The 27,725-nt window shown below is 48.0% G+C and overlaps 5 protein-coding genes and 1 long non-coding RNA gene across 9 annotated transcripts in view; 2 read left to right on the top strand and 4 right to left on the bottom strand.

The window, feature by feature from the left end:
- Positions 1–98: 98 nt before the first annotated feature.
- On the bottom strand, positions 99–11,807 carry golgb1 (golgin B1). The gene is made up of 18 exons (XM_019893598.1): positions 11,684–11,807; positions 10,981–11,059; positions 10,737–10,910; positions 10,545–10,658; positions 10,185–10,469; positions 10,002–10,115; positions 9,268–9,928; positions 9,125–9,201; positions 8,848–8,905; positions 3,839–8,762; positions 3,361–3,772; positions 2,280–3,293; positions 2,018–2,211; positions 1,775–1,934; positions 1,347–1,447; positions 1,192–1,263; positions 1,043–1,112; positions 99–951 (listed from the first exon to the last, which is right to left on the bottom strand). Exons 2-18 carry the CDS (start codon positions 11,047–11,049, stop codon positions 811–813), a joined length of 8,640 nt encoding a protein of 2,879 aa, XP_019749157.1. The 5' UTR covers positions 11,050–11,059; positions 11,684–11,807; the 3' UTR covers positions 99–810.
- Positions 11,808–13,193: 1,386 nt separating this feature from the next.
- Positions 13,194–13,928, bottom strand: LOC109530144 (uncharacterized). The gene is made up of 2 exons (XR_002170964.1): positions 13,846–13,928; positions 13,194–13,777 (listed from the first exon to the last, which is right to left on the bottom strand). It is a non-coding gene; the product is annotated as an uncharacterized LOC109530144 (long non-coding RNA).
- Positions 13,728–16,625, top strand: guca1aa (guanylate cyclase activator 1Aa). Its single transcript, XM_019893704.1, has 4 exons — positions 13,728–13,942; positions 15,273–15,422; positions 15,524–15,617; positions 16,083–16,625. The coding sequence occupies exons 1-4, from the start codon at positions 13,745–13,747 to the stop codon at positions 16,208–16,210; spliced, it is 570 nt and encodes a 189-aa protein (XP_019749263.1). The 5' UTR covers positions 13,728–13,744; the 3' UTR covers positions 16,211–16,625.
- Positions 16,548–21,160, bottom strand: orc5 (origin recognition complex, subunit 5). Of its 2 annotated transcripts, none has more exons than XM_019893669.1 (14): positions 20,846–21,160; positions 20,407–20,499; positions 20,132–20,317; positions 19,981–20,055; positions 19,628–19,739; positions 19,349–19,479; positions 18,606–18,654; positions 18,443–18,533; positions 18,318–18,370; positions 17,802–17,914; positions 17,376–17,423; positions 17,169–17,279; positions 16,970–17,082; positions 16,548–16,892 (listed from the first exon to the last, which is right to left on the bottom strand). In XM_019893669.1, the coding sequence occupies exons 1-14, from the start codon at positions 20,981–20,983 to the stop codon at positions 16,847–16,849; spliced, it is 1,359 nt and encodes a 452-aa protein (XP_019749228.1). In that variant the 5' UTR covers positions 20,984–21,160; the 3' UTR covers positions 16,548–16,846. The 2 variants fall into 2 exon arrangements, with proteins under 2 accessions (XP_019749228.1, XP_019749229.1); XM_019893670.1 differs by having other exon boundaries at positions 17,169–17,214.
- Positions 21,161–21,841: 681 nt separating this feature from the next.
- lhfpl3 (LHFPL tetraspan subfamily member 3) lies at positions 21,842–26,130 on the top strand. 3 transcript variants are annotated; one of them, XM_019893699.1, is made up of 4 exons: positions 21,842–22,435; positions 24,147–24,377; positions 24,614–24,670; positions 24,784–26,130. In XM_019893699.1, the coding sequence occupies exons 1-3, from the start codon at positions 21,994–21,996 to the stop codon at positions 24,634–24,636; spliced, it is 696 nt and encodes a 231-aa protein (XP_019749258.1). In that variant the 5' UTR covers positions 21,842–21,993; the 3' UTR covers positions 24,637–24,670; positions 24,784–26,130. The 3 variants fall into 3 exon arrangements, with proteins under 3 accessions (XP_019749258.1, XP_019749259.1, XP_019749257.1); XM_019893700.1 differs by having other exon boundaries at positions 24,758–26,130; XM_019893698.1 differs by having other exon boundaries at positions 24,741–26,130.
- A 107-nt stretch (positions 26,131–26,237) lies between these two features.
- Positions 26,238–27,725, bottom strand: part of kmt2e (lysine (K)-specific methyltransferase 2E) — an 18,460-nt gene continuing 16,972 nt past the window's right edge. Inside the window, exon 24 of the mRNA XM_019893602.1 lies at positions 26,238–27,723. Within this exon, the coding sequence (XP_019749161.1) occupies positions 27,269–27,723 (455 nt within the window). The 3' untranslated portion in view covers positions 26,238–27,268. The remainder of the gene's footprint in view (positions 27,724–27,725) is intronic.

The following is a 27,725-nucleotide window of genomic DNA, read 5'->3' as shown; positions in this document are numbered from 1 at the left end:
AATATTGTGTGTTATCAAGCGTACAAAATCATCTTTTTACTTTACTGAGGTGAAAGAAAGATAATACTGCATTGAGTCTACAGTAAAACACACTTCAGTTCCCACTAAAAATATCTTTTTATTCAAAATTTTTGAATATGTCACCAAAAACAAGGATACCTCACACCCGCCTTGCAAAATCGGATCTTTTTTAACGACGTAACAGAAAAACATTTTTCCCTGCAGCCCTTGAAAACTGTTACATACAGTGTACACCTCAAAAGGAATGATGAAAGCAGGAAAGAAAGAGGCGTGAACCATTTCAACTAACAATAAATTAGGCTAAATCACAGTAGAACAGTTTCTGTTGGAATGAGACGGCTACTGCAAGGAGCGCATCTCCTTTGGAATCCATTATCAACATTAGTGTACAGAGAATATTATGGAAAAGTCCCTTTTGGGGGGGAAAGTTGAACGGAATTATTGGTAGTTGGACCACACTTTTTTGTGATCACAACAGAAAGTGTGCAGAAGGCAAACTGCACAACATGAACCTCAGAGCCACTTTGGATATATAAATATGTATACAATTATTTGCATTTCCACGCATAACATTTTCCCTTCATGTCCTCACCGTTAAAACTAACAGCAGATCCCTCAAAATACCGTGGCCAATTAATTAGGTACACCTAGCCCGCACTGGATTGGGACGGTGGCAGTTATTGCTGCGATCGGGGCTCCTAATAAACTGGCAACTGGCAACGGACCGTGTATGTGTGTGTTTATTGTATGTAAAGTGCAATATTTGTGTGCGGTAACCCTTTGAAGTTGTCACAGGAAGCCGCCCAAGCACAGCAGCAGCAGAACGTGTACGCTGAGCAGGTAGACGGCCAGCAGAAGCGGCGTGCGGCGGCGCCAGCACATGCCCGAGCGTAGCGCCCGCATCAAACCCGGGGTGGCTCCTCGACGGGTCTGCGCGGGGAGAAAGAGGGGATTATACAGGTAGGGTACTCGAGTCACACGTCTCGACACAAGTGCCCACATTTCAAAGGCGGTGACTCACACGTGTGACGCCACCTGGGGGAGGCTCGATGAAAACGGCTGTCTCTGAGTGATCCTCCCATTTGGATTGGCTGCGGCGGAGTATTCAACAAAGAACATCAGTGGACATGACACAAATTCACGACCAATCCATTTTGCCTCTTCTTGTACCGCCTGAGTCGATCCTCCGCTTCCAAGAGCTGCTCCTCAGCTGCCAGCCTCTGTTGCGTCTCTTCATCGAGTCTGAAGGAGCACATAAAAAATGACCAGTGATTCCTAACCTCTGTGCCGTGACATGAAATGTCTTCCCTGGATCCGTGCAGTACCTCCGCTGCAGCTGCGAGAGCTCAGCCAGGGAGGCGTGCCCCTCCTGCAGGCTGCTCCTCTCCTGAGGAGCACCGGGAGCACTGTCCACTTCCCGTGAGGCCTGAGATGGAGTGAATGTAATAATTCTAAAATAAAATCATCATGCCAATAGTCTTTTCTGAACATGAAAACAACAACAACAAAGGGAGCTCAAAATGTCTTTTTTGACCATTCAAATTTAGCGGGAGGGGGGTATTTACATGTACAAAAAATGTAAAAACATTTGATTCAAATAATCCCATTATAGGTGGGTACTGTCGATAATGACAATTTCTTTTTTACATTTCAGATCGGGAAACCAAAAAGCAAAACATTAAATGACATTTTTTTTCTTTTGTTCTGAAATTATCATCACTTCTTTGAAAGTGTTTGGCAAAGGTTTGTTGACCTCTCTGTGGTACTGTTCCTTCTGGTGTTTGGGCGTGTGCGCACGCGCCTCCTCCAACATGGCGGCGAGTTGTCTCAGCTGCTGGTCACGCTCCGACAACGTGCTGAGCGTCTGCTGCTTCAGCTGCTCCGCTTGGGCCATCCAGTCCACGCGTTCCAGTCTGCAGCGTGCAGGCGTGCTCAGACGTCACCAACAACTGACATACACAGGACATGACACGCTTGTGCTGTTCGTATGTCTCACCTGAGCATTTCTATTTCCTGTTTGCCGCTTGCCGCCATGTTCTCCATCTCCGTGATGATGCCGGCCAAGTGCGCATTCTTGTTCTTCTCCTCAAAGAGCTCTTGGCTGACTTTGATCAGTTCACCCGCTCCCAGACGGGCCAGCTGTGACTTGTTGGTCTTCAGCTCCATCGTCTGTGTTTGAAGCTGCTCCAGCTATCAGGAAAGGCCAGAATTATTCGGAGCAATAGCTTTCAGCGTCACTTGAGGAAGACGTGACTCACCAGTCTCTCGCGGTCGTTCTGGAGAGCTTGCAGGGCATTCTTCAGGCTCCACACTTCTCCAGAGCTGCTTGGAGAGAGGCTTCCGACTTTGGTGGCCTCGTCCAGCTTGAGACTGAGCTGGCGGGCTTTGCGTTCCGCCTGGTCCTTGCTGTCCTGCAGCGAGGCCATGGCCTTGCCGAACGACTGGTTCTCCGCCTTCAGCTGCACCACCAGCTCCTTCTCCGCCAGTAGCTTCTGCTCGACGGCCAGCAGGTCTCGGGCCAGCTCGGCCACTCTCTCTTGAGCACTCTCGGACTCTGTGCGCATCAGGCCTCCCTCCCAGCGCAGCTCGGACAGTTCTTTGGTCTCTCTCTCATGCGCCTCCCTCTCCTTCAGAATGTTCTCCTCCATAGCTTGTACTTTTTCTCGTGCGGTCTCCAACTGCTCCCTCAGCTTCTCCACCTCAGCCCCAGGGGCGTTGACGGCTTGCAATGGCATCACCTGCTCCACTTTGACAGCTTCTGACTCGCCGGGCTTCTTCAGCGCACTCTCCAAATCGTCGCGCTCCTTCTCCAAGGAGGTGATGCGATCCCGCTGGGCGGCGAGGAGCTGTTTGTGTTGAGAGTCCTTCATGCTGAGAACCTGCTTGAGTTCATCTCTGTAGCCGTGGAGCTGAGCGGACAGTTTGGCCTTCTCGGCGTACAGGTCGTCCCTCTGGACCAGCAGAGAGCGCAGATCCTCCTTCAGACTGTTACTCTCGCTTGCCGCCTCCTGGATCAGAGCATCCTTGTCGACCATGACCTGGAGGTGTTTCTCCTCCAGCTGCTTGTACATGCTGAGCACCCTGTCTCGGTCATCCTGCAAGGAGCCCATGGCCTTCGTGAAGGAATCCAGTTTGGCTCTCCGGCTGTCGCTCTCCACATCGGCCAGTCGCAGTTTCTCCTCGAGGTCTCGCAGTTCTCCTCGTTTGCGCTCCAGCTCCTCCTCAGCCTCGCGTGCCCTGCCCTCGGCCTCCTTGCGTGCCTCCTCCGCAGCCTGCGAGGACAAACGCAATAGTCTCCGGGCACTCACAGGGAGCAGAAAGATTTTTTCCTCTTCTTACCTGAGCAACGGCTTGCTCCTTCTCATCCAGCATTTCCACTTCCCTCTTCTCCTTCTCATGTAACGCCACCTGCAGGGTCTCCGTCAATGCCTTGGAGGAGTGCAGGTCGGCCTCCAGCTGCTCCAAGGTCAGGCAAAGACGTCGATCGTCCGCCTCCCTGTCCCGCAGCTCCGCCCGGGCCCTGCCGATGTCCTCCTGCAGCCGTCCCACAGCCTCCTCGAGAGCACGGACCCTCTGGTTGTGGCTTTCCAGCTCGCCCTTGAGCAGCCGCACTTCGCTCTGCGCCGACTGCAATTCGGCTGTGGTTTGCAGGAGCTCGGCGTGCTCCTTCTCCAGCTCAGCTTGGCTCCCATTTAATTTCTGCGCAGCCTCATCCAGTTTCAACTGCCGCTCCTGGTCAGCTTTTTCTAACCTGAAACGTAAAACTCAAGAATTTCAAGCAAATGCGGGAACTACGAAAGACAGATTTGTGACCTACGTGTGCAGTCTGAGCTGGAGTTCCTCTTTGAGAGCAGATTCTTTCTGAAGGTTCTCCGCCAGCTCCTTGGCCCTGGTTTCCGTGTCTCGAATTTCAGCCTCCTTGGCAAGTAGAGCATCGTTAAAGCGTGTCTCCCATTGCCGGGCCTCATCCAGAACTCTGTCTCGGTCGTCCTGCAGCGACGACATGCAGCGCGAGAAGGCGGCGAGCCGGGCGAGAGACTCGTCAAGGCGGGCCTGCATCTCCTGCGCGCGGCTCTCAGCCACATCAGCAGCTTCTCTGGCCTCCAGCGTGGCTTCTTCTTCTTTCTCCCGTTCGCGGTAAGCCTCCTCCAGTCTCAGCTCCATCTCCTTCAGTTCGGCTCCTAATCTGAATCTGACAGAGTCCAGTGTTTGCTCCGCTTCGGCTTTCCAAAGAGCTTCCTTCTGATGGATGTTCTTTTCCATAGTTGTTTTCTCAAGTGTGATTTGGCTTAATTGCTCCTTAGCTTCATTCAAGGTGGATTTACAGCTTGTGAATTCCGCTTCGGTTTTCTTCAGCTCCTGCAGGTTCTTGCGTGTCTCTTCTTGGGACTGCGCAAGGTTCTTGCTGAGCTCATCATGGCCGAGCTGCAGCGCCTTCGCTTCCACTCCCAGTTCGCTGATCCTCTCTTGGTACTGGATGCTGTCCTTCTGGAGTTGACGGACCTCCAGCTGCTTCTCCCTCAGGAGTTCCTCCAGCTGACGTGCTCGGCTCTGACTGCCTTCTTTGACCCTCTGAGCAGACCTCAGCTGCTGCTCCAGCTCCCTCTGCTTCCCCATCTCTGTTTCGGCTTCTGCCCTCTGCCTCTGGGCCTGCCTCATGTCCTCTTCCAGCCGGGCCGCTCGGTCCGTCTGTGCCCGGGCCTCGGCTTCAAGCTCGGCCCGCTCCCTCTCGAGTCTCTCCACGTCCCGCTGAAGTTCAGCAAGTTGCTCGTGGTGGTCAGCAGCCTCTTGCTGGTATCTGGCGATGCTGCCATTGAGTTGGGCCAGTTGGTCCATCAGACGTTCCTCCAAGTTGTCCTTCTCACTTTCCAGATTTTTTAGGAGGTCCTTGAACTGGACCTCCCGTTTGGTGCCCTCCTCGATCAGACACTTTTCCCGCTCTTTGCTCTCTTGTAGACACTCTTCCAGGGACGCCATAAGGCTCTCCTTTTCGTTGCTCTCCTGGAGATCCCGTTCAAGAGAGGCCAGTCCAGCCTTCAGTTGGGCCTCCCTCTCCTGCCAGCTTTCCCTCTCTGAATTAAGCGCAACCTCCATCTCCTTTATTTTGTCCTCAAATAAAGCTTGTTCCATTGTAGGTTCTGATCCAATAACTACAGCCGATATTGAACTTGTGTGGTCATCTGGACTCTCCTCTGGGTTTGTTTTGGACTCCACCATTTCTGTCTCAGTCAAAACTGGATCTGAGTGCCGAACCTCCCCTACGAGAGGAGCAGTGTGGTCTTGTACTTCCAATTGCTGAAATCGTTCCTTCATCTGTTCGATCGCTTGTGTTAAAGCGTCTCTTTCTGCCACCGCAGTGTTCAACTCAACTTTCAAAGTCTGCAGTTCCTCCCGAAGTCTGCTCAACTCAGTGGCTTGAGCATCATCCTCTGATTTCATTTGTGTTTTCTCCTGCCCCTCACGAAGTCTTTCCATCTCCTCCTCCAACTCCAGGATCTTTTGCTGCTTGCCCTTGACAAACTTCCTCATTTTGTCTTTCACGGCCTCGACTTCTTTCCGAGCCTCTTCCGCCCGTGTTTCTGCTTCCTCCCTCGAGGCCTCATTGGACCTCACCTTGGCTGCGAGCTCCTGCCTCTCCTGCCTGGCGGCCTCGAGGACTCGCCTGATGCGCTCTGCCTCGTCGCTCACGTTTTCGTAGGAGCGTAGCAGGGTTTCATACTCATCCTTCATGCCGTTGACCTTCTCCTCCCATTCCTTGCACATCCTAGCGGCCTCCTCTTTGGCCAGCTCACCTTCTCTTCGACATGCGTCTTTCTCGCTCGCTATGGCGTCCATTGCCAGCTTGAGACTCTCGCAGGACGAGCCCAAACTTTGGTTTTCTAGCAACATGCGGTCTACCTCGTCTATTAGCCTGGTGCGTTCCGCTCGGACCTTCTCGAGCTCATCTTGCGCCGCATGCATCTTTTGCTGAAGTTCAACTATGAGTGTCTCACTCTCACGGAGCCGTTCCTTCTGGGTCTTGCTCTCTTTCAGCACTTCCTTGCGAGAGATGAGGGCCGCCTGAAGCTTACGCTGAAGCTGCTGGAGCTTGGCTTCGCTGTCCTCCTCCTCCTGCCTCTGCGGAACCTCAACCTCCAACTGCTTACTTTTCTCCTGTTCCACCTTGAGCTCCTGCTCTAAGGAGGCTATCAGTTGATCCTTGTGGCCCACCGTGTCCTGCATTGAGAGTATGAGTGTGTTTTGCTCATGGAGCTGATGGCTTAGCTCAGTGATCTCAAGGTTCTTCTTGTCCAGAAACAATTTGAAATCCTCCACTTCAGCTTGAAGCGCAGTAATGGAGTTGGCGGACTGAGAAGATGCAGCGACGGATGCAGCTTCCATTTCTGCTTTCAAGGCTTCGGCACAAGACTCGGCTTGTCTGTACTTTTCACGTAGATCTTTAATTTCATCGGAGAGTGCTTCAATCTGTCTTTCATTTTCTCGTAGGGCTTGTAGCTCCTTGCTAACATCCTGCAGTTCAGCCTCCTTCTGGGACAAACTGGTCTGAGCTTCCTGAAGCTTGCTCTCAAGCGCCAAGTTTGCCATTTGCATAGCCTCAATCTCTTCCCTGAGCGCTTTCAAGGGCTCCTCTGTTTGAGCAGGGAGAACCTCAGACTGCTCGCTAAGTTGCTCTCCCTGAACACTAGATTTATGTTGAACTGAATCAGTCTCAGACGCTGCAAAATCCACCCAGTCTTCTTGGACCCAATCGTCAGCTGAGGTCTTCTCGATCTTTGCCACCAGGTCCTTGCGCTCCTCTTCATGTGGGCTCATTTTATCTTCTAGTTCCTGAACTTTTGTGAGAAGAACCTCACGCTCACCACTCTGCAGCTCAAAACGTCCCATGAGCTCAGTGTATTCTTCCTTCTGCTGCTTCAACTGATCCCGATGGTGCCTGTCTTTCTCTTTGGCTTTGCGGATGCTCTCCTTGCGAGATTCTTGGGCCTCCAGGACTTTCTTCTGAAGGGTTTCACACTCCGTTTCCAAGGAGGCCACTTGGGATCGTAACAAGGTGTTGTCGGAGTAATTGTTGGCCTGTTGGGTTTCGGTGTCCTTGCTCAGCTCTCTGTTCAGTGCAAGTGTTTCAGACAAAAGTTTCTCCTGTTGGCTCATCTTGCATTGAAGGTTCTCAATTGCTTCGTCTTTGGACCTCAACGTTTGCTCCAGCTCCGCCAGTTTGGCCTGCATCTCCTCCGCGGAATATTTTTCAACGTCCGGAGAAGTTTCGGGTGCCGCTGTTTCATCTTTTTCTGCATTCTTCTTCAACGCCGTCTCCAGATCAGAAACCTTCTTCATGAGCTCCTTCCGTTGCACGAGCACAACCTGCAACTTCTTTTTTGTGGTTGCCAGCTGGGTTTCAAACTCCTCTTTGGACCTGCGTAAACTCACGAGTTCCTCGTCCATCTCCGGAGAAGAAGTCTCTTCTCGTAACTGCTGAACCTCCACCAGCTGCTCCTTCAGTTTGTTGACTTCACCGTCGAGCAAGACACGCTCCTCTTCCACCTGGCTGAGTTTGGCAGACATCCTTTCATCGAGCTCTGTCATCTGTTGCTCTTTCTGGCTGAGGCGGAGCTGCAGCTCACAGATCTCTGAGTCCTTCTTGGACAAAGATTCGCTGTCAAGAGCTGACATCTGCGACTGTTCCAACATGTTGCTCTCCAGATGCTGAAGCTTCCTCTGCAGCTCGGAGGACAGGAGCTCTCTGTCCTCTAACTGTGCGCTCAACATCAGGGCCTGGTTGTCCTGCTCAGAGAGGGCTTGGCGAGCCATTTTCAACTCAGTGTGGAGAGCCTGGATCTTCTGCTCCTTGTCTTTGCTGTCATTGGACAGAATGTTGATTTGTTCTTCTAAAAGGCCGATTTCAGCACTGTGCTTCTCTGCCATGCAGCTGCTCTGCTGAGAGAGATTTTGGAGTTCACCTCTGGCAGACTTGAGCTCCTCTTCAATGTCACTGGCCCGAGAGACCTCTGCTTCTTTCTCAGCGGCAAGCCTTTGTGTTTCTACTTCTAGACTCTTGATATTCTCCTGTGATACTGCCGCCGCCTCTCTGAGTGTTTCTAGCTCAGCCAGAAGTTCACTGTACCTTTTCTGGAGCTCCTCCGCCAGGGCCTGAGCAAAAAGGCCCGTGGAAACATTTTCTGGGGAGGCACCCTCCTGCATGATGTGAACCGCAACGGTCTCTCGAATCATGACAGAGGAGGACGTCACTGAAGTTGTGGAGGTTTCCTGCTCCATGCTCGCGGTCTCCCATGATTGTAGCTGGCCAAAGTCCTGCACGACCGACGGCCATTCCTGACGTCCATCTTGGTTCACAGCTTCTAAAAGGGTCCAGCTGCTGTGAGCCACCTCGGAATCTGTGCTGGTGACCATCTCATCAGAGGAAGCCCCTTTGGACTCTTCAGGGGATTCCTGATGTTCGATGAGCTCCGGGCTGCTTTCAGTGTGCGCAGTAAGGGAGAGGACGGATGTGTCCTCAGCGACCAAAGTGGTCTCATCTTCTTGGGTGTCCTCCAGGCAGTCAGGAGGCATTGCGCAATTATTTCCTGTGTCATCAGTTTCAGTTTGGTCTGGAGGTTGATCAACAATGTGAGCCGATGCAACATCACTGGTGCTCTGCTCTTCAGCCATTCGCAGACGTTGTCGCAAGACGCTAAGCTCATTATCTTTTTCCGATAGCTGTTGCTCCAGTGCCGAGAGGGCCACTATGAAAATCCATACAGATCAAAATGGAAAAACCATGACCACCATTACTTTTGAAGTCCTTGATTTTAAAAAAAAGCTTTATACCTCTGTCAGCTTCAGAAGGCGCATCTGCTCGGGGCTCCTCTGAATCCTTTTCAGAAATCTAACCAAGAGGAAGAAGAATAAAATAACTTTAGTTGGCCTGGTTACCTTATCAGAAGCATCAACATCAGTGCAGTAATCTGAAGGTCAGAGGAGAGAGTCGGTAATGACAGTGGAACAGTGCAGAAGAGATTAGAGGGCTCACTGCACGTCTATGACCTGGTTTCTGTCAGGTCTTGTCTGACTTTGCCGATAAGACCTTCTTATTAAGAGCGCTCACCAGCTCGATCTGCTGCTCCAGCTGCTTAACCCTGGCCATGGCGTCCTCCTTCTCGTTGATACTTCTGTCCAGTTGATCTGGAAAGAAATCAATGTGTGCTTAAGACAAAGTAAAATCACCAAAGAGGCAATCTTCTTACTCACCTTGAAGAGCCTCCATTGTGTGCTTGGCTTCAAGAGAATGTTCCTCATTCTCCCTGTGATCATCTTTGAGCCTGGTCATTTGTGTTTCAATGGACAGCACGGTGTCCAGAACCAGGCAAAGGTCATCTGGGACCTTAGTGTCCTCCGATGGCTCTACATCGCAGAGGGTCAGAGGTTGTAAACGTCTCCAAATCTCAGCCAAGATGTGGCTCTTCTTCTGGGACTCTTCCTGTCCCTCTTGAAGAGAAGCGAGCTCTTGCTCCAGCCTGGCAACTTCTGATTTTGTCTCCTCCAGGTGGCTCCGGCTGGTCTGGATGACTTCTGACTCTAATTCTCTGGTAGATGCGAGCTCCTTTTCGAGGCGAAATATTTCCAACTTGTCTCTCTCTGACGCATCACGACACACTACGGCACTCTCGTTCATCAAAGCCAACTCTTTTTCCAGCCTGGCAACTTCCATCCTCTCCTTCTCCAGGCTGTCGCTAGCTGCGTGGCTCAGCGATGAAAGCTCCCTCTCGTGCTTCGCTGCTTCCTCACTTGCCCGCTCCAGTGCTTTCTGAAGGGCCGCATCAGCTTCGCTGAACCGCTGGGCCCACTCCTGCCTTTGTTTGACAGCTTCGGCCAGCTCACCCTCCATTTGCCGGAACTCAGCAGTCAGAATCTAGGCAGACAAAGAGATCGTGTAGATTCAGGACACTTCCATGAAAGGCTCAAGTGGATTTAAGAATCTGGACCTGTTTTTGTTGATCCGCACTGGTGACTTCCTGCTGCAGCATTTCCAGTACTTGTGAACGTGATTTCAAGGCCTCCTCAAGCTCCTCACACCGTCGTTGGGACACGTGGAGGGCCTACGAGAAGGCACTGACCAAGATTAGCATCATTTGTACATCTTAATTCTTTTGCGTAAGTTCTCGCACCTGCTGCAGCTCGCCATCATTGGATGATTGTGCAGTGGCCCTCAGCAGCTCCTCTTCATGCTTCTGAATCTGCTCCTGGAAGCGCACATCCTTGTCGTGCACCACTGCCTGGAGGTGCTTCAACTGCTCGGCGTGGGCGGCGTCCTTCTCCTCCAGCAGTTTCTCAGTGGCCTGGAGTTGCGTTAGTAGCTCGCTAGTCTTGGCCTCATCTTCACGAAGCTTGCTTTGGAGCTCTTGCAGTTCGCCCTCCACAGCCACATCGCTTGAAAATGAACTGTCAGGAGTCTTGTGTCACAAAGAAAAAAAAAATAATGATCATGTTACATACAGACAGTGTAGTACATTTGATTGAGGGCTTACAGTTGTTCCTCCTTGTCCCTTCAAATCATCAATCTGCTTGCTGAGGGAGGTTATCTTGGCTTTGGCCTGTAGTTTGAGCTTACTAAAGCGAGCCTCGCTCTTCTCCCTTTCATTCTGCAAAGAGGAAGCACAAAGAATTGAGGAAGATTTCCTTGATGTTTTTCATCATTTATAGCCATTCAGTTATTCAACCTTGAGAAGTTCATCTTTGCCAGCCAGCTGAGTGTCCTTGTCACGGACAAGCTCCTTCAGTTGCACCACCAACTGCTCCAGATGGGCCAGATGCTCTTTGACTTCCTCAGGTACTTCCAACTCTGCTGCAGCCTCGCCTGCGTTGGCAGGAAGCTGAGGTGCGAGTTCACTCTCCTGGGGGGGGAACATTTAGTTCAAGTGTAGTCAAATTCAGAGCGGTAGTTTAGATTTTTCTAGATCTCACCTGTGTCTCTCCATCCTGACCCTCCTCTCCAGAGAGCTCCTGGAGGACTGTAGCCAGGCGGCTGAACATAAGGATGGCACTGCGCAAGGGATGGGGAAGCATGCGTAAATATGTGATGCATGCTTCATACGGTTTCATTTATGAGAACAAAAACACAGATTTATAATTAAAAAAAAAAGGATCAATTCTAAAATGAAAGTTTAGAATGAAGATGCAATACAATAAGTACACAGAGCTAAATACATACATAGCTCGATCTATATATCCTATATATGCATGCATTTTGGGCTCGGACAAACATTCATGTGTCCTGCAACACAGGCTGCGATCCCTAACTTCCGAGCCGTCACGAAAACAACCGACTTTTCCCGAACGCATCGTCCACTGCGTCTGCGTCACCGCGTTCTTCCACAGCGACGATTCACGAGAACTATTGCGAAATCCAACCAAGTAGCTGGACGCTGACGCCCAGAGAGGGCGGTGGACATGTCGGGATGTTACAAGCGGGGTTAGCATGCAAGGAGTCGGCTGGGAATCTTTGGTTGTTTACAGTTTCCGCGTCGATGCTACTTAGCTAGCTAACGGTTGCAAATTAGAAGCGAGCGTTTAAATGCTCCCTGGCGCGGTTAAAGGCCGTCGAGTGTGACAGTTCCTTATGGAGTCTACTAAGCGGTGAGGTTGGGTAGGAGGACATTTGACTCACCTGTATGAGTGCTTCCCGGCGGGTCTTCGGCGCTCTCTTTATCGGCTAGATCTCCTCGGATGGATTTCCAAGCAGAGCCACATCACCAAACTCTCCCGGAAACAAAACCTGCTCTACGCTGATTGGACGACACGGTAAGGCACCGTGTACCAATTCCAATGCAACAGGCCGTCGTCATCAACAAACGAATAAGTAAATAATCAAAGCTTTCTGAGAACATTTCCCCATTAAAATGACTGGAATTAGCTTAACTGAAATGGACATTGTTTTGCTCCATCTGGTCGGCGCTCCTTCGCCACCTGGCGGCAGTATAACTCCTCAGTAAGCTACAGTAATATTAGTCGTTCTTTGCAGATGATAGAGAAATTATGCCTGTGAGCAAGGGCAATTCTAGCATACAGAATAAAAAAATATGATTTCAAGTTTCTGGTGGCTGGGATTAAATTTAGGGATGCTTGAGCACCCCCCAAAAATGGGCTAGGAATGCCCATCTCTGAGGGAATTGTTAAATGTTATCTGTCGCCATGTGTTGTTCGCAACACAGATGCAATTCAACAGCCTGTCAAGGGCGTTTTGCATTCTTCGTTCATATTAAGCCAAATTCTGTCATTCTGTAAAGCACTCACCCATAATCAATCTGTACAAACTTTTATCTCGTGGACTATATAGGTCACTACAAGTCTCTATTGTAGTGATAGCAGGAAATTGTGGATGTGAATATTTCCAACAACTTCTCTTTTCTAGGTGAAAAATAATAACGCAATAATGGCAAGGCACGACCAGGCAGTCAAGCTGATTGTCAGCCGTGGCAGGCAGCTGGGGCGAAGCCTGGCGTTGCTGGCCCACTACGTGATGCTCTTCGCAGCCTTCGCAGGCCGCTTTGTGCAATGGATGGCGGACGCCGGGAGTTGGACCACGCACCTCACGCGCTGCACGCTATCCGCCTTCGACGGCGTCTACACGCACCTGCGACGCGCCTTGAGGTGGAAGACCGGAGTGGACTGACCATCACACTTTATCTCGTCTTTTACCCTGTGAACTTGAGGCCTTATGATCACGTTTTATGGGCTCTTATAATCCATTTATGTTACATTTGTATGAGTAGTTTCATCATTTTGGAGATGAAAGACAATGCCTCTGACAGGCATGATGTGTCGAAATATATGATGTCATGGCACTACTACAAAATCAACCCCCCAAAATTAATTGATATTAGTTTTGGGAAATATTGGGACTTTTAGTTGGAAAAACACCATGTTGTCATGGCATCTTTGACGATTGTAGCACTTAGACAGCATTCAGTCAGGACTGGGAATGTCTTTGTGGCAGCAACTCTGATTGATGACTATACAAGTTTCCAATTTTTTTTTTTTAAACACTAAATCATCAAAGGTCATATGTATGTATATATTTTTACATATGTATATTGTTCCAAAATACACTTTTGAACATACTAACTATAAAATTAAAGATAAAGGTTATCTTATAAAGTAGGTCTGAAATTTTTTTGGAAAAATGATTTAATTGCAATTTTCTTTCCTCAACAGGGTGATTGCAATTCGATTACTTTTTCTTAGTCCTCTTACCATGTTTTTTTTGGGGTTTTTTTTTTTTAGCAACATGAATTTTGATTTAATTAATTGGTCAGCCCTATGATAAACATTAGCCGCCCCCCACCAATTTTCCATTCAAACAGAATTTTCGTTTCTTTGTGTTCAACGTCACGACACAAGTATTGCATTAAAAGAATGATGGCACTGTCACACTGTGGGGGTGGGGGGGTCTCGATTTTACGCCCGCACCGAGGGGCCGCGCGCCTCCACGTGACAGATGAACGTGCCGTTTTGTCGTGTCAGCGTACCTGGCAAGGCGGCATCCGTTTTAATGGGGCTTCTTAACGCGTTAGATTAGATTACCTGCGGGGATTAGGAAGCGAGAAGGGCATCACAAAGTGGCCTACAAAAGGCATCGCAGCGGCTTCTGCCCTTCTTCGCCCGCTCTTTGTGTGACTGTGAGGTGCCGTTCACAGTAGACCCGTCGGGCAAACAACAGGCGGTGGTCATGGGCAATGCGACAGGCAGCACGGTGGATGACCTGCAGGCAGTGGAGATGCACTTGTGGTACAAGAAGTTCATGACAGAATGCCCGTCAGGTCAACTCACCCTGCACGAGTTCAAGCAGTTCTTCGGCCTGCGCGGCCTCGACACGGGGGCCAACGCTTACATCGAGCAGATGTTCCGCACCTTCGACATGAACAAGGTACGAGTTACACATTTGGCACAAGGTTCTCGACATTGATGATGTCAAGACCGATCAATTTATTTATTTATTTTCCACTGGTGAACAGCAAATTTGGAGTTCAATCAGAGATGACTTTTTTTTGTCCGGCACATCAGATTTTATATTTTCATTTTTGGTTTTTCAAGTTTGACGCATCGAAGCTTTTATGATGAGTTGTAATTTATAGCTCCGACGTGTCAGAAAATAATTCCACTTTGCTGAACCAAACCCTTAGTTCATAAATATTGTGAAATACATTACAATATGACATATTTTATTATGATTGTGAAAGTCTAATGTGGTCAACAAAAAAATTAGATTTGGAAACGGTGCAAAAAAGAAAATTACTTGCATCTCCGAGTTAAAAAGAAAAACTTAATTGGTAACCAGTGTGATCATTTTATGTATTACTTGTATTTCATTTAAGGTGTTTATTTTTCAGAAATGTTTGCAACTATCATTTACCGGTAGTTATTTTCCCAACTACATTTCCTGAACGAACGAGGATTATTTTTGCATTTCGACATGACTACCGGTATTTCTTTTCTGAAAATATTTGCAACCGCTTTCAAGTGGCTGTTTCATTTACTGTGCTAAAACTGTTTTTGATTCACCATTTTCTAACGTTCCTCAATATTGGGAATACAATCCTTTCGCTGTGTTGACAGAATGAAGTGCATCATGCTGAGAGGAGTTTCCAATATTTTGGCCAAATTATTATACAGTGCACTCACAAAAGAGCAATTGGCGCAATAGTCGTTCCTCTTTGATACTTTGAAGGGCGCCTCATTAAAACCCGCTGCGGTGAGGGACATATGCAATACCTGAGACGAGGTCATCGTCTGGCAGGGAGGGTGGGGGTGAGCCGCCATTGTAATCTTCACCGGGGAGATGAGCTGACAGCGACATGACGCACTCCCTCACAAACTTCTGCCTGGATAATTGGCCAATTAGGACTGGGGATTTTGGGAATTGCAAACGACGGGTGATCGGATCTCGGAAAAATGCACCGGCAGTGAGCATGAATGGGTGGCAAAGAATCTCTTGTAACTAGCCAGGCTAAACTTAGATCCTCCTTGCTATACAAAACTTCGATGCATCATTTCAACAAAGTTCCTCGACACCACTTGACTCTGGTGTACTACCTTCCGATTTAGATGGGGCTTTGGCGCCATCTTGTGGCATTTCGGAAAGGGCTTAACAAAAAACCCAAAAGGACAAAGTTGCTTCAGGGACTTAGCGAATAGTGAATGTCGAGTATGCGCTGCATTAGTGTCACCGTCTCAAGTGAGCAAAACGGCGCCCTTAGGACGGCTACATCGACTTCATGGAGTACGTGGCGGCGCTCAGCCTGGTGATGCGCGGCAAGATGGAGCACAAGCTGCGCTGGTACTTCAAGCTCTACGACGTGGACGGCAACGGCTGCATCGACCGACACGAGCTGCTCAACATAATCAAGGTTGGAGCCGAGAAGGGGAAGATCTCACTTGCCGGAGCCTGAAGAATAATGATGAGGAAGACGAAGGAAGCGATTGATCATGTGGTTGGTTGTTCCCTCAGGCCATTCGCGCCATTACAGGCAACGAGAACCAGGAAGTGACCGCTGAGGACTTCACCAACAGCGTCTTCGACAGGATCGACATCAACGGCGACGGTGAGAGAGCAAAATAATTTCTAGGCATTTAAATTGTTATTTACAAGATTGTTTGATCAATTTTGGCAATTTGATTTTGTATTATCAATTTATTTGTATTGTTATTTCAAAAATGTTCTTTGCCAAGCTGTTTTTTTTTTATATTTAAGAAACATGAAATAAATGTATATTTTCTTCCCCATTTTTTCGGTGCATTTCATTTCAGTGTCGTAAAACACAAACTAACTTCACTCATTATGTTCGATTGCATTTAACTTCACGTTTAATACCAAATTTATTTTGTGCATTTCCCCTCAGCCATTATTTACATTTAAAAACAAAATAAATGTAAGCATTTATTTCTACTTATTTGTAGCTCATCTTGTTTGTATTGTGAGCGTGTATTTGATGAGGAAACGAGACAACTGTGCATAAAGCAGACTCAAACGCTCAGGTGTACCTTAATGTTGTGTTCTACGATGACAGGCGAGCTGTCGCTGGAAGAGTTTGTGGCGGGTGCTCGCTCCGATGACGACTTCATGGAGGTGATGATGAAGAGTCTGGACCTGGCGCACATCGTGGCCATGATCCACAGCAGGCGGCACAGCGTTTAGCCAAGTCAATTCGAATAGAATAAACAAGTCCGTATGTGTCCAGATTGGAAAAAAAAAAAGAAGCAGTTATCAGGTCTATTGATTACAATTGTCCCTTACGTCTGCCAGTTGCATTCAAACAGAATCCAGTCGGAAGCGAGGGATTCAGTGGATACTAATTAACAGGCATTGATGGGAACATGTTTGTACTTTTGACATTTTTATCTATTAATCACACGAGCTGCTGCTGCCTGTTACTCAAAGTAGAAGCGGATCAATGAGATGGGCCGCATTTGTGACTAGTGCCTTTTTGGTTTGCTCGTTTGTACAATAAAGTTACTTGATCACTCAAGATTTGTGACGTTGTATTTCAATTTATTAATTTCATTCACAGCAAGCCGCTAATATGACTCATGTTTCACAAAGGCTAAAAAAACATCTATGCCTGTGTTGTTGCGTGATCAAATGCACTTTGCTCAAAGGATTACAACACCGCGCCACTGATGCTCACCGTTGGTTTTAAAATGCACACCGTGTCGTCGTCATTGTTTGATGCTTAGTTTGACGAGAGGCAACAGTTACGTGAAAGTCAAGCAATTTATTTTGTAATGGCCACAAGGTGACTGGATGATCGTGTCCACGTCGAGAGAAAGTATCTCACAGGAAGTCATATAGATACTTGATGATGTCAAAGTTCACCGTCCTGGGAAGAAAAATAACCCAGTGTGCGTGCGTGCGTACTCATCAAAGCAGCGCACCCGCGCGCACACACGCGCATACCTGGAAACGGCGCAGATGAAGTCCATAGAGACGGCGCATTTGTACTTGGGGGCGTCCAGCTGGTCGACGTGGCTCACCTGCGTCAACAGCTGCAAGGTGACCAGCGAGGAGATCTGAACGAGAAGCAGAGCGAGGCGGAATGATGACGAGTGGAGGCGGTTGCCGTGGATACCAGTCAGGTAAGGAGGGCCAAGCCAACCTGAGAGAAGATGCTGGCAGTGGGCGCCACCCTGCTGTCCACCACGCTGTAAAAGATGGCCAGCAGTCGGTCCAGAGGGAAAGGTTTGGGTCCTAGAAGATGGTTGCTCGTCTTTGGAGACGTACGTAAACATAAACGACCATGCGAGAGTTTGGGCAATGTTTCATAACCCGTTTGTGGAAGGAGAAAATCTTTCTGAACGCTCACCTTCTCATTCTTCTTCAGGAACTTGGTCTTTTTTATTTTGCCGTGATGCTGTAGGGAAGGAACATTACGAGATATGCATTTAAATGTTTTCTTTATTATTTTTTGCTCTGCTACGCAATTTTGTGCACAATTATTCATCAGTCTTTTTTGAGTTGATTTTTCTGACATCTTTTAGTATTTGAAATCATTTTATATTTTTCCTCAGACAGTCTAATAATTATTCTGTCTGTCGTTTTTTTAAAAATGTTGTACACCAAAAAAAAAATTTTTTTTTTTAAATCTCAGTCATTTATATATAGACATATAATAAAATCCTCAGCCATTATTTTAAAATGCAACGTAATTTTAACGCATTAAAAGTGACTTTTCAATTCAACGTCAATCTTTTTTTTCCCGTCAATCATTATTGTTCTGTCACCACCTCACCTTGACGAAGAAGCGCTTGTCGGTGCGGGCGGGGTTGTAAGACGCCAGGTAGGCGGCAATCAGCAGGAATTTGGAGTAAAAGGGCAGCTCCACATGGGTGTGAGCCGACAAACCTGACAGGAGGACAAAAATATGCAAGCGCACAGGAATTGGAACCCATACAGTGATTGGTAATGGAAGAAAGTGTACAGAGGTAATACACAAACGACAGCCGAAACAATAAATTGAAAACACTAAACTGAACTGACAGCAGTCAACCCTGTGTTACGTTCTCAATCGCTGACGGCCACGTCACTCGCCAGGTCAGGCCACGACTATTACAGCCATACACACGCAAAGTCAAAAATAGTGAATGCCAAGATGTTGACTCCTAGGGGCTAAAAATAATACCTGCACCTGGCATGCATGTTATTGCGTTTGATAAATCAAAATCATTTTCCATCCAGTGACTCGAAAGGATAATCAGTTGAGTAATATTTTTTAAATAGATTCGACAGCTGCAGCCATTGGAGTGACCTCTTAAAGGGCCTGTTTCAGTCTCCACTTGCTGCATCTTCTCCCATTCCAGGCTGAAACACATACAAATACACACATGAGGGTCAACATTTCTTGAAGAGAGGCGTTGAAAATGCTCCACTCACCTGGAGACCTCCCTCAAGTAAACCGTCTGCATGGCTTTCTTCAAGTGAGGCTCGATGTTTCGCCACAGCTTGTGCGTGTCGCTCTCTTTCGCTAGCCAACAAACAACACACACACGTACGTTGGCCTATTGTTAGCCACTTCATGCTACTTTAGGTGACTTACCTTTCCCTTCAGTCACAGGCTCGCAGAATTTGGTAAAGTTGAGTGCAGCCTAAAGCGAGAAACCAGCGAACAATGAGCATAGCCGGGGGAAAACAGATGTGCGAGGCAGGTGACGTTTGAGCCGCGACCCACCAGGTGGCGCAGCTCTCTGAGGTCCCGACAGACTGCGTAGAAGATGCCCAGCAGGATGTGGATGTAGGAGGCATACAAGTCGGCGGAATAGGACGGGTGCCTGTCTCGGGACAAGATCTGGTGCAGCTCAGCTATTTAAAAAACAAAACAAAACAAATACAATGAAATAGGCTGAACGAGCACATGTTCACACCTTCAGAGCGCTGTTGGAAGAAAATGTCGGGTGCAAACGTGCATCTCACATCGACATGCAGTGTGAAGAGTGGCACAAAAATAAACCTTTGGTGTAGTCGGGGAAGTGAAGCGGCAGAGGCTCCAAGCAGCCCGTGTTTGGCCGGAATGTGTCCCACACCAGCTCGCTGAGAAGCAGGACGGTCAAGTTGTCCTCCACCTGCAGACACCGCATGCAGGAAATCGTTATGAAAAAAAAAAAAAAAGACCAAACTGGGGAAAGAAATAAAAACAAACATATTCCATATCTTTCCCTTCAGTCACAGGCTCGCAGAATTTGGTAAAGTTGAGTGCAGCCTAAAGCGAGAAACCAGCGAACAATGAGCATAGCCGGGGGAAAACAGATGTGCGAGGCAGGTGACGTTTGAGCCGCGACCCACCAGGTGGCGCAGCTCTCTGAGGTCCCGACAGACTGCGTAGAAGATGCCCAGCAGGATGTGGATGTAGGAGGCATACAAGTCGGCGGAATAGGACGGGTGCCTGTCTCGGGACAAGATCTGGTGCAGCTCAGCTATTTAAAAAACAAAACAAAACAAATACAATGAAATAGGCTGAACGAGCACATGTTCACACCTTCAGAGCGCTGTTGGAAGAAAATGTCGGGTGCAAACGTGCATCTCACATCGACATGCAGTGTGAAGAGTGGCACAAAAATAAACCTTTGGTGTAGTCGGGGAAGTGAAGCGGCAGAGGCTCCAAGCAGCCCGTGTTTGGCCGGAATGTGTCCCACACCAGCTCGCTGAGAAGCAGGACGGTCAAGTTGTCCTCCACCTGCAGACACCGCATGCAGGAAATCGTTATGAAAAAAAAAAAAAATAGACCAACTGGGGAAAAGAAATAAAGACACACATATTCCATATCACACTCAGCATTGAATAAAACATATTAGACAATCTAATATTTATATTTCGAATATAACAGAAAAATATTTGCCAGTAAATTATGATGTGCACCCTGCCAAATTTGCCATAAGTAAAAAGCAGCTTCAGGTAAGATGCTGTTAGATGCTTACCAGTTCCTGAAGACGCACAAGAACCGAGAGCAGGTTAGCATCCATGTCTCGCAGCAACTCTGCTTTTTCCAACACCTGAAGATCACAACCGCACACTGAAGCCAACACAAAGATTGAATTTGACGCAAAAGTGCTTATTCTGTGTCCTCACGATGTAGCGCGTCTGCTCAGCGGGAGCCCGTGAGCGATGGTGCCTGTAGATGCGGACGAAATCGGACAGCGAAGGGTAGCGGGGGAGAGTGGCGGCAGCGTCCCCGCCAAAGAGGGCCAGCAGGACTTGTTCGAAGAGCAGGGCGGCAGTGATGCACTCGGCGCAGCTGATGGTGGCATGAGGCAGCTACGGAGGTGGACCACGCAGCGTTTAAACAATTGCTGCATATTTACACACACACACACACACACACACACACACACACACACACTTACCTCCAATTCCTTCAACAGAACGTTCACCACATAACTTTTCCCTGACGCCCGATGACCGTAGATGAAGATGCAAGGCAAGCTGTACTGCTGAGGCTGTTGTATCAAATATCAAATAAGACAACACAATTACAATCAACTTCACACCATCATTATTAGCACCGGCAGGTGCCAGCCTAAAGTTGCTGTTTTTTTATTTTGCTGTTTTCTTTTGTCTTGATTGAAATTATACATACTAATTGTTTTTTTTTTTTTTTTTAAAAACTAAGTGTTTTACTAAAACTAACTAACAAATCCTCCTTAGAAACTAATCACCTGATTAATAAAAAAAAAGTCGAGATGAAATAAAAACGAAAGATAATGACATCTAAAATAAAATGAAATAAAAGACTATAAACATGGTCGGCCCGTATGTAAGCGAACGTGTCGAGAGACCTCTTACCTCTCCCATGAGTGACAGAAGCATCCCGGCTTGGACCTCCCGACACGGCAGCTGTTCGGCCACCCTCCGCAGCCTCTCCTCCTCGTAGCCTGGATGCCGCTGCTGCTGAAGCGGCGGCGGCAGCGGCGACGACGACATTTTGCCCAAACTAGTACATCCGTTAGCTTAGCTCACCTAGCGTGGTTGTCAACAGAGGGCTTGAAACTCCACCAGATGTCTTGTCAGAGTGAACAAAACGAAGGCTGATAACGCACATTACTTTTTCACGACACGGGGGGGGGGGGTATAGTGTCTACATATCGGGAACTGGTGAAAAGACGGGGGGGGGTAGTGTCTACACATCGGGAACTGGTGAAAATCTGACTAATATAAACGTTTAATTTAAAAACGTGGAATTAAGACGACGCCATCGTCAACGAGAAGAGGAGTTTCGCGGGCATCCACATTGTATACTGTGCTTTCAGCCAATCATAATCAAGCCTCTTTACTAATGAACTATGGGTAATGTAGTTTTCGTCATGTTAAAAACCGACACGCTTATTTTTTTAAAACACGATATTCTGCTATTGTGTTGTATGCGACTCTATGGTATTCGACATAAATATATTAATGTAATAAGCCATAGTTGGTGAAAATAAGTATTTATTTCATAAAAGTAATAGACTATTTATGCACTTTAAACAAGCCATGGCAGCCGTTTCTGCAATTATTTTTGTTGATTTATTCATCCTTGCTTGCAGATGTAATTACATGCTCGATCGAGTGCCGCTGTGCACAGAGACCACACATGGCGCGCGCGCACGCGCGCATACACTGTGTAACAGGCGACGTCAGATGGGGATTAAAGGATGTGGGTTATCCCTGAAATATCCACGGCCGCTGTGTGCAGCTGATGCGTCGGATGAGCACTGAGGTTTTGCCCGAGTAAACAACTCATGCATGCTCGGGCGTAGTTTTTGTCGAGATGCTTCATTTCGGAACATAAACGAATGCAAAGCAGCTGCGTCAAATCAAATGATGCTGCGAGTGTGACGAAAGAAGCAGAGAAGGAGAAGACGGAAGAGGAGAAGGTTGGACGGTGGTGATAATTGAAAAAAGCCGTGGATGTGCAGCTGAGCGCGGGCATCTTTGCCGTCAGAAGGCGGAGGATGGTGCCCGGGGCCCCGAGCACCGGTAGCGCCACCAGCATGCTCCCCGCCTCGGAGGCAGCCAAAATCTACCAGACCAACTACGTGCGCAACTCGCGCGCCATCGGCGTGCTGTGGGCCATCTTCACCATCCTGTTCGCCATCGTCAACGTGGTGTGCTTCATCCAGCCCTACTGGATCGGCGACGGCGCCGACACTCCGCAGGCGGGCTACTTCGGCCTCTTCCACTACTGCATCGGCAGCGGCCTGTCGCGGGAGCTGACGTGCCAGGGCAGCTTCGCGGAGTTCTCCAGCATCCCGTCGGGCGCCTTCAAGGCCGCCGCCTTCTTCATCGCCACGTCCATGGTACTGGTGCTGGGCTGCATCGGATGCTTCGCGCTCTTCTTCTTCTGCGGCACGGGCACCGTCTATAAAATCTGCGGGTGGATGCAGCTGGCTGCAGGTGAGAGGGTAGCGCGGAGGCTGGCTGAGTTTAGAGCCTGGAGCGTCATCGATGGAACGTTCTCCCCCAAAATGTAGAAATGACTTGATGGTACCTCGCACAAGCTCACTTACACACTTAATTTGCTGCCCAGACTGACTCACTTATAGCCGTACCTGTTTTGGTAACCCCAACACGGTCAATTTCTTCATTTATTTTGGGAAATTTGGGTCAGTTATTATTTATTTTATATTAGTTACCCTTTCCGGGTTATTGCACCCCAACTTGGTCATTTGGTTAGCATAGTACTTTACACAAAGGTTATGCTGTGGTTGAATTTGGTACCAAGCCAAAGTTATGGTCTGGTTTGGTTATTGAGGTACGTCCCAACTGTACCTTTTGATTCAGTTAGTTTGGTACCTTTCACAGCATACAGTACTTTCAGTTACTTTGCTACCCTCCACAAAGTTGTTGGTTGGTTCTGTTATTTTGGTAACTGTCCAACTTTAGCATTGAGCCCAATTGTTACCCTCCGCTTGGCTGCGTTGTTTTGGTACCTTTGATTACATGTTAATCCAGTTATTTTGGCACCATCCTCAAGTTGAGCCCTTGGGTTGACTTTTTTGGGATGCTACATCAAGTCATGGTTTGGTTCCATTATTCAGGTCGGCCACGCTCCCGATTTAATAGATGTTATTTTGGTACCCTCCAAGATCCTTACCAGTTGGGACAGTTATTTGGGGATTCACACTCGTCTTGACAGCTACGAGGATTGGAATTGTGCAAAAGTGCAATTTGAGCAAAATTTCAATGCAGTGGAGTCGGATGGAAGTGTTTGGGGGTGGGGAGATGGTTCGGGGGCTGGCGGATGTAAAGCGCAGACGACTTGTGCGGATTAAAGGGGATCACCTCCTTTCACTAATGAGGATTTCCAAAGGCGCAGTAAGTAATCTCCCCCAAGCAACCGCTCATTGACAACTTGGCAACGGAGGAATGCTAAGCTAAAGCTAAAATAAGACTCTGTAGCTGCACAACAGCACCTGAATACATCCGAACAATGCACCGACGTCCTCCCATATTGTTCACTAAATTGTGAATCATTTTATATGATTGTGGTGGTGAAGGCAGAAGTTGTATTTCAAGGCTGCCTTGTTGCTTGGTGAATTCTTGTGACCGTTTTAAGCTCATGTCCTCATTTTGCTTTCTGCCTGCCTTTGAAGCTGGGCTGCGAGACCATTGGGGAAATGTCGCTGCTATGGATCCCCAACTTCTGAGGCTGAGGACACGTCCGCTCTCTCTCTTTTTTTTCTTCGCAGCATTGAGCACTCATGACTGAAGGGAGTTTGCAATTTCGTGGAAATTCAACCGGAACACTTTAAATGAGGATCTAGAGGCATATTTAACCTTTGTTTGAGGAGAACTGTGTGGACGTTAAATATTTCAGTCAAAAGTGTCAGTTCAACTGAGGAAAAGATGTGAAAATTGGTGTAGGGCTCAGGGGATGGGGGTGGGGGATACTGGATCCTTCAAAAATTGACATTTGATATTATGACACTCGACTCTGGAGCACTTTCCATGAAGTAAAACAAATCATTAATCATAGTATTTCAGAACTTTAAAATGCCCCCCAAAACAAAAAGGTACATATGACATTTCTTCTTAACCAACCGAATCAAAAGACTTCGAGGGAGTCACCGAAACCCAAACGCGACTGTTCGGTCCGTCCCCACAGGAACGTGTCTGATCCTGGGCTGCATGATCTACCCGGACGGCTGGGACAGCGACGAGGTGAAGCGCATGTGCGGCGAGCAGACGGACAAATACACCCTTGGCGCCTGCTCCCTGCGCTGGGCCTACATCCTGGCCATCATGGGCATCATGGACGCCCTCATCCTCTCCTTCCTCGCCTTTGTCCTTGGCAACCGCCAGGACAGCCTCATGGCCGACGAGTTGCTGGCAGACAGTAAGTGGCTCGAAATGGAGTCAATTACTAACCGGTGTTTTCCCACTTGCACAGCAACCCAACGAGACATTATTTCATGCCTAACTAGGCTGCCGCAAAAATTCACACTTATTTAGTCCTTCAAGCAGCTGTTGAGCCTATGCAGAACATGAAGGCTTGTGCCACGCTGTCCACAGCTGCTCAATAATGGTCCGGTCGCTATTTTAAATGGCTTTCTCTTGCAATTTCTCCCCCAGAGAGTGCGAACAACGCCATATGACGTGCAAGCCAGCCTTTTAACACGCATGTACAAGGTGAGGAAAGGGAGCAATTTCCTTCTTTTATAAAGTGGACAGTAATTCTAATCAAGTTTGCTTGTTACAGTATTTTCCAATGTACAGGTTATGACGTCGTCTGGTCCAATCAGAGGCTGAGGTGTTCGGAAAGATCCAAACAAATCCTTGAGGACGGCAAGGAACATTCAGTTTGAAATATATCGTTGACCTCGAACGGGCTGCTTCTTTTTGGGCAGCCCCTCCACAAGTTGCTGAATGTCTATGTGGATATAAAGACACTATCGAATGGGGGAAGAAAAAAAACAGACTTTTTATGAACCAAATTCATGCTGTCATTTGCTATTTTGTTACACTTAAATGTTCGTGATTAAGTGGTGGACGTGACTATGATAGATTTGAGGTAAAAACAAAAAAAGCTACAGTCTACCGTTGGTGAGTGGCTGTTACATGCAGTACATGTGCCATCCATATACGGTATCACTGTGGGGTGCTAAAGCCCTTCGAGGCAAATAATTTTTGGGGAAAAAAAACATCAACTGACGCAATTCATCTACCTCTACAGTTTACGCATGGTAATTTGTGTTTGTGTAACTCGCAAAATACGTCCACAGAATATGCATCAATAAGTGCATATGACCAAATATGGTGGTTCAGTCACATGGGCCAATGTACGTCAAGCATTGGAAGATGCAACCACTAACTGTTTTGAACTATTTGTGGCACCAAATTGATTAGAGCCAAGAGGAGACCCTGCTGGGGGATTGGTCCAATGGGGCCTTGAGAGACGAGTAGTTCGAACTGCTATTCGTTAGCCCGCTATGGTGTTTTGCATTGTCAGCATTGAAGCTAGCGGACTTTTAAGTGATGTGGTTACTCAATGCCACAAAACGACGCTCGAATCTTAAATATTTGCTGGCAGCAAGTAAAAGCAAAAAAGAAGAAAAAAAAAAAACAACCAAACAAACAAAAAAAAACAGCTTGTATCTCAAGGCACCACAGGTAACACCGCCCTCTGCTGTCCAGAATTGAAGGTGCAAGCGCCAAGACAGATTGTAAAAACTTGTGAATAATTCTTGTTTTTACTGATTTTAACTACTATTTGCATGGATTTACAGGATTTAAAAATGCATATTGATTTTTTTGAAGAGGCAATAACGTCCGCGGCACACTGGAGTGCATTTACCAAGGGAGACTTGTTACTGTGAGTTCACTTCTTGTTCAGATGCTGACCTGATGTTGCCTTGTCCAAGAGTGTCCTGTTGAATAAATATGGGGGAAAAAATATGAAAATAAATGTGTGCATCGGGGTTTTAAAGAAAACGAAAGTTCACAAAGCTGTTTATAAAACTGTCATTACAGTGATTTATTATAATGAACCATGAAAATAGCCACCAGTGCAGTGTCTGTGAGCTCCTCCCCTCGGCACAAACACACTCACGAATAATAATAATAATAATAACAATAATAATAAAAAAATAGGACAAAGTCGAAGAGTCCAGAGAGGGTGGAAATAAAAAATAATGTTACAGTCACGGAAACATTCAGCTTTGCCAAGAAGAGCTTTCGTATGTACATCCACGTTTGAAAAATGGGAGGCAATGGCTGCGAATTGTACAGGCGTAGAAAAAAAAAAAAAGCGGCTATTTACAAACGTGTTCCTGGTGAAAGCCGCAGTGACCACCTATCATACATTTAAATTACACTTTCTACAAGTAACGCTCCTTTTTGGGGGGAAAAAAAATAAACTTCTAGCATCCCGCCCGCGCGGGAGGCGCACATCCCGCATCAAACGTGTGAACACAAGTGCGGCACTTTCAAGGTGGTGAGGCCATCGCCCGCCAGTCTTTTTTCTGCGGCGCTCAACAGACTTCTGATGTCAGATGGAGGAATTTGAAAAAAAAAAAAGTCACTTTTTCCTCAACAAAACAAATGCGATAACGCGCCGCTAGATAAAGAGAAAACGAACAGAGACAACAGACAGACAGAGGAGAAAGGAAAGGAAGAGAAGGGGGGGGGGGGGCTGGAATGTCCACAGCAAAACAAAGTGTGGCTGAACAACAGAACAGGGCCCCGAATGAGACAGTGAAGTCCTCCCCAACTCGTCACAGGAAGGAAGTAGAAAAGGAGAAGAGCGCCAAAAGCACCGCGAGGGGTCGTCCATCTTTTACAGTTTGTCGAGAAGATGATGTCAGTCTGTTTGTTTTACTTATTTAAATACCCTTTTATCCAACAATCAGCTGTTTTTCCACTGGCCATAGAAAATATATCTACAGTGCCCCGTGTCTGGGGTTGCAAAATTATGGGAATTTTCAAAGTGGAAAGATTTCCATGGGAATTCATGGGAATAAACCAGAAATGCGAGAAAAGCGGGAGCTATATCATTTCCGTCAGTTATGAACTGTAATTGTTGGTGTTGGGAGCCAAAATTCAATTTTTTTTTATGTGTAGAAATAAGGTACTTGAAGTCGCTGATGGTGTAGTGGCACACTCGCTTAACTCTTCGCTTATTCCCATTAGGACCCCTGGAATATTTCCAAATTTGCCCATGGAAATTGAATGCAAATTTCCACAGCTTTACAACCTGACCCTCGTCCCCCAATCCCGCTGAGGCAGAGTTCAGTGCCACCCTGTGCTCAGGTAACCCGAAGTGTGGAAGGCCGTCGAGGAGGCAGGGCCCGCGCGAGCCGGCAGCTGAGGGGCGGTGGCCGGAGCCGAGCCTGGTTGAGTCTGTTGCGGGGGCGGAGGCGGGGGCGGTGGCAGTCCGCTCTGCTGAAGGGACGGGGCGTACGCGGACGGGGGTACCGAGGGGTTGGCGAGCAATGTCGTTTGAAAGCCCGACAAGTTCGGAAAATGGTGGGGCTGCATCTGGGCGCCGCCGGAGGGGTTGGGCGGCGGCGGGGGCGGCGGCGGAGGTGGGGTGAGGGACAAGGGCGGCTGTTGCTGAGCGGAGGGCTGGCCTTGCGTCAGCGACGGGGCGGCTGTCAGCATGATCTGCTGGATGGGAGCGGGCTGCAGGTTGACGTGCAGCAGGGCGGGGCTGGACATGGGGTGCGGGGGCGGTGGCGGCGGGGGT

The sequence above is a fragment of the Hippocampus comes genome, unplaced genomic scaffold (assembly GCF_001891065.2).
Source record: "Hippocampus comes isolate QL1 unplaced genomic scaffold, H_comes_QL1_v1.1 scaffold161, whole genome shotgun sequence".
NCBI lineage: Eukaryota > Metazoa > Chordata > Actinopteri > Syngnathiformes > Syngnathidae > Hippocampus > Hippocampus comes.
This window is presented reverse-complemented; position numbering and strand designations above follow the sequence as displayed.

What these genes read in the sequence shown, in the direction of transcription:
- lhfpl3 (XM_019893699.1), top strand. Translation starts at nt 21,994, where the DNA reads ATGGTGCCCGGGGCCCCGAGCACCGGTAGCGCCACCAGCATGCTCCCC. An exon ending in GTGGATGCAGCTGGCTGCAG is followed by an intron (nt 22,436 to 24,146) that starts GTGAGAGGGTAG and finishes CCGTCCCCACAG; the next exon opens with GAACGTGTCTGATCCTGGGC. An exon ending in CGACGAGTTGCTGGCAGACA is followed by an intron (nt 24,378 to 24,613) that starts GTAAGTGGCTCG and finishes TTTCTCCCCCAG; the next exon opens with AGAGTGCGAACAACGCCATA.
- golgb1 (XM_019893598.1), bottom strand. Translation starts at nt 11,049, where the DNA reads ATGTTCAGCCGCCTGGCTACAGTCCTCCAGGAGCTCTCTGGAGAGGAG. An exon ending in CTCTCGCAGCTGCAGCGGAG is followed by an intron (nt 1,264 to 1,346) that starts GTACTGCACGGA and finishes GTGCTCCTTCAG; the next exon opens with ACTCGATGAAGAGACGCAAC. An exon ending in GCGGAGGATCGACTCAGGCG is followed by an intron (nt 1,113 to 1,191) that starts GTACAAGAAGAG and finishes ACTCCGCCGCAG; the next exon opens with CCAATCCAAATGGGAGGATC.
- guca1aa (XM_019893704.1), top strand. Translation starts at nt 13,745, where the DNA reads ATGGGCAATGCGACAGGCAGCACGGTGGATGACCTGCAGGCAGTGGAG. An exon ending in GCACCTTCGACATGAACAAG is followed by an intron (nt 13,943 to 15,272) that starts GTACGAGTTACA and finishes CGGCGCCCTTAG; the next exon opens with GACGGCTACATCGACTTCAT. An exon ending in GATCGACATCAACGGCGACG is followed by an intron (nt 15,618 to 16,082) that starts GTGAGAGAGCAA and finishes CTACGATGACAG; the next exon opens with GCGAGCTGTCGCTGGAAGAG.
- orc5 (XM_019893669.1), bottom strand. Translation starts at nt 20,983, where the DNA reads ATGTCGTCGTCGCCGCTGCCGCCGCCGCTTCAGCAGCAGCGGCATCCA. An exon ending in CTTCCCCGACTACACCAAAG is followed by an intron (nt 19,480 to 19,627) that starts GTTTATTTTTGT and finishes TTTTTTAAATAG; the next exon opens with CTGAGCTGCACCAGATCTTG. An exon ending in TCAGAGAGCTGCGCCACCTG is followed by an intron (nt 18,655 to 19,348) that starts GTGGGTCGCGGC and finishes TTCTCGCTTTAG; the next exon opens with GCTGCACTCAACTTTACCAA.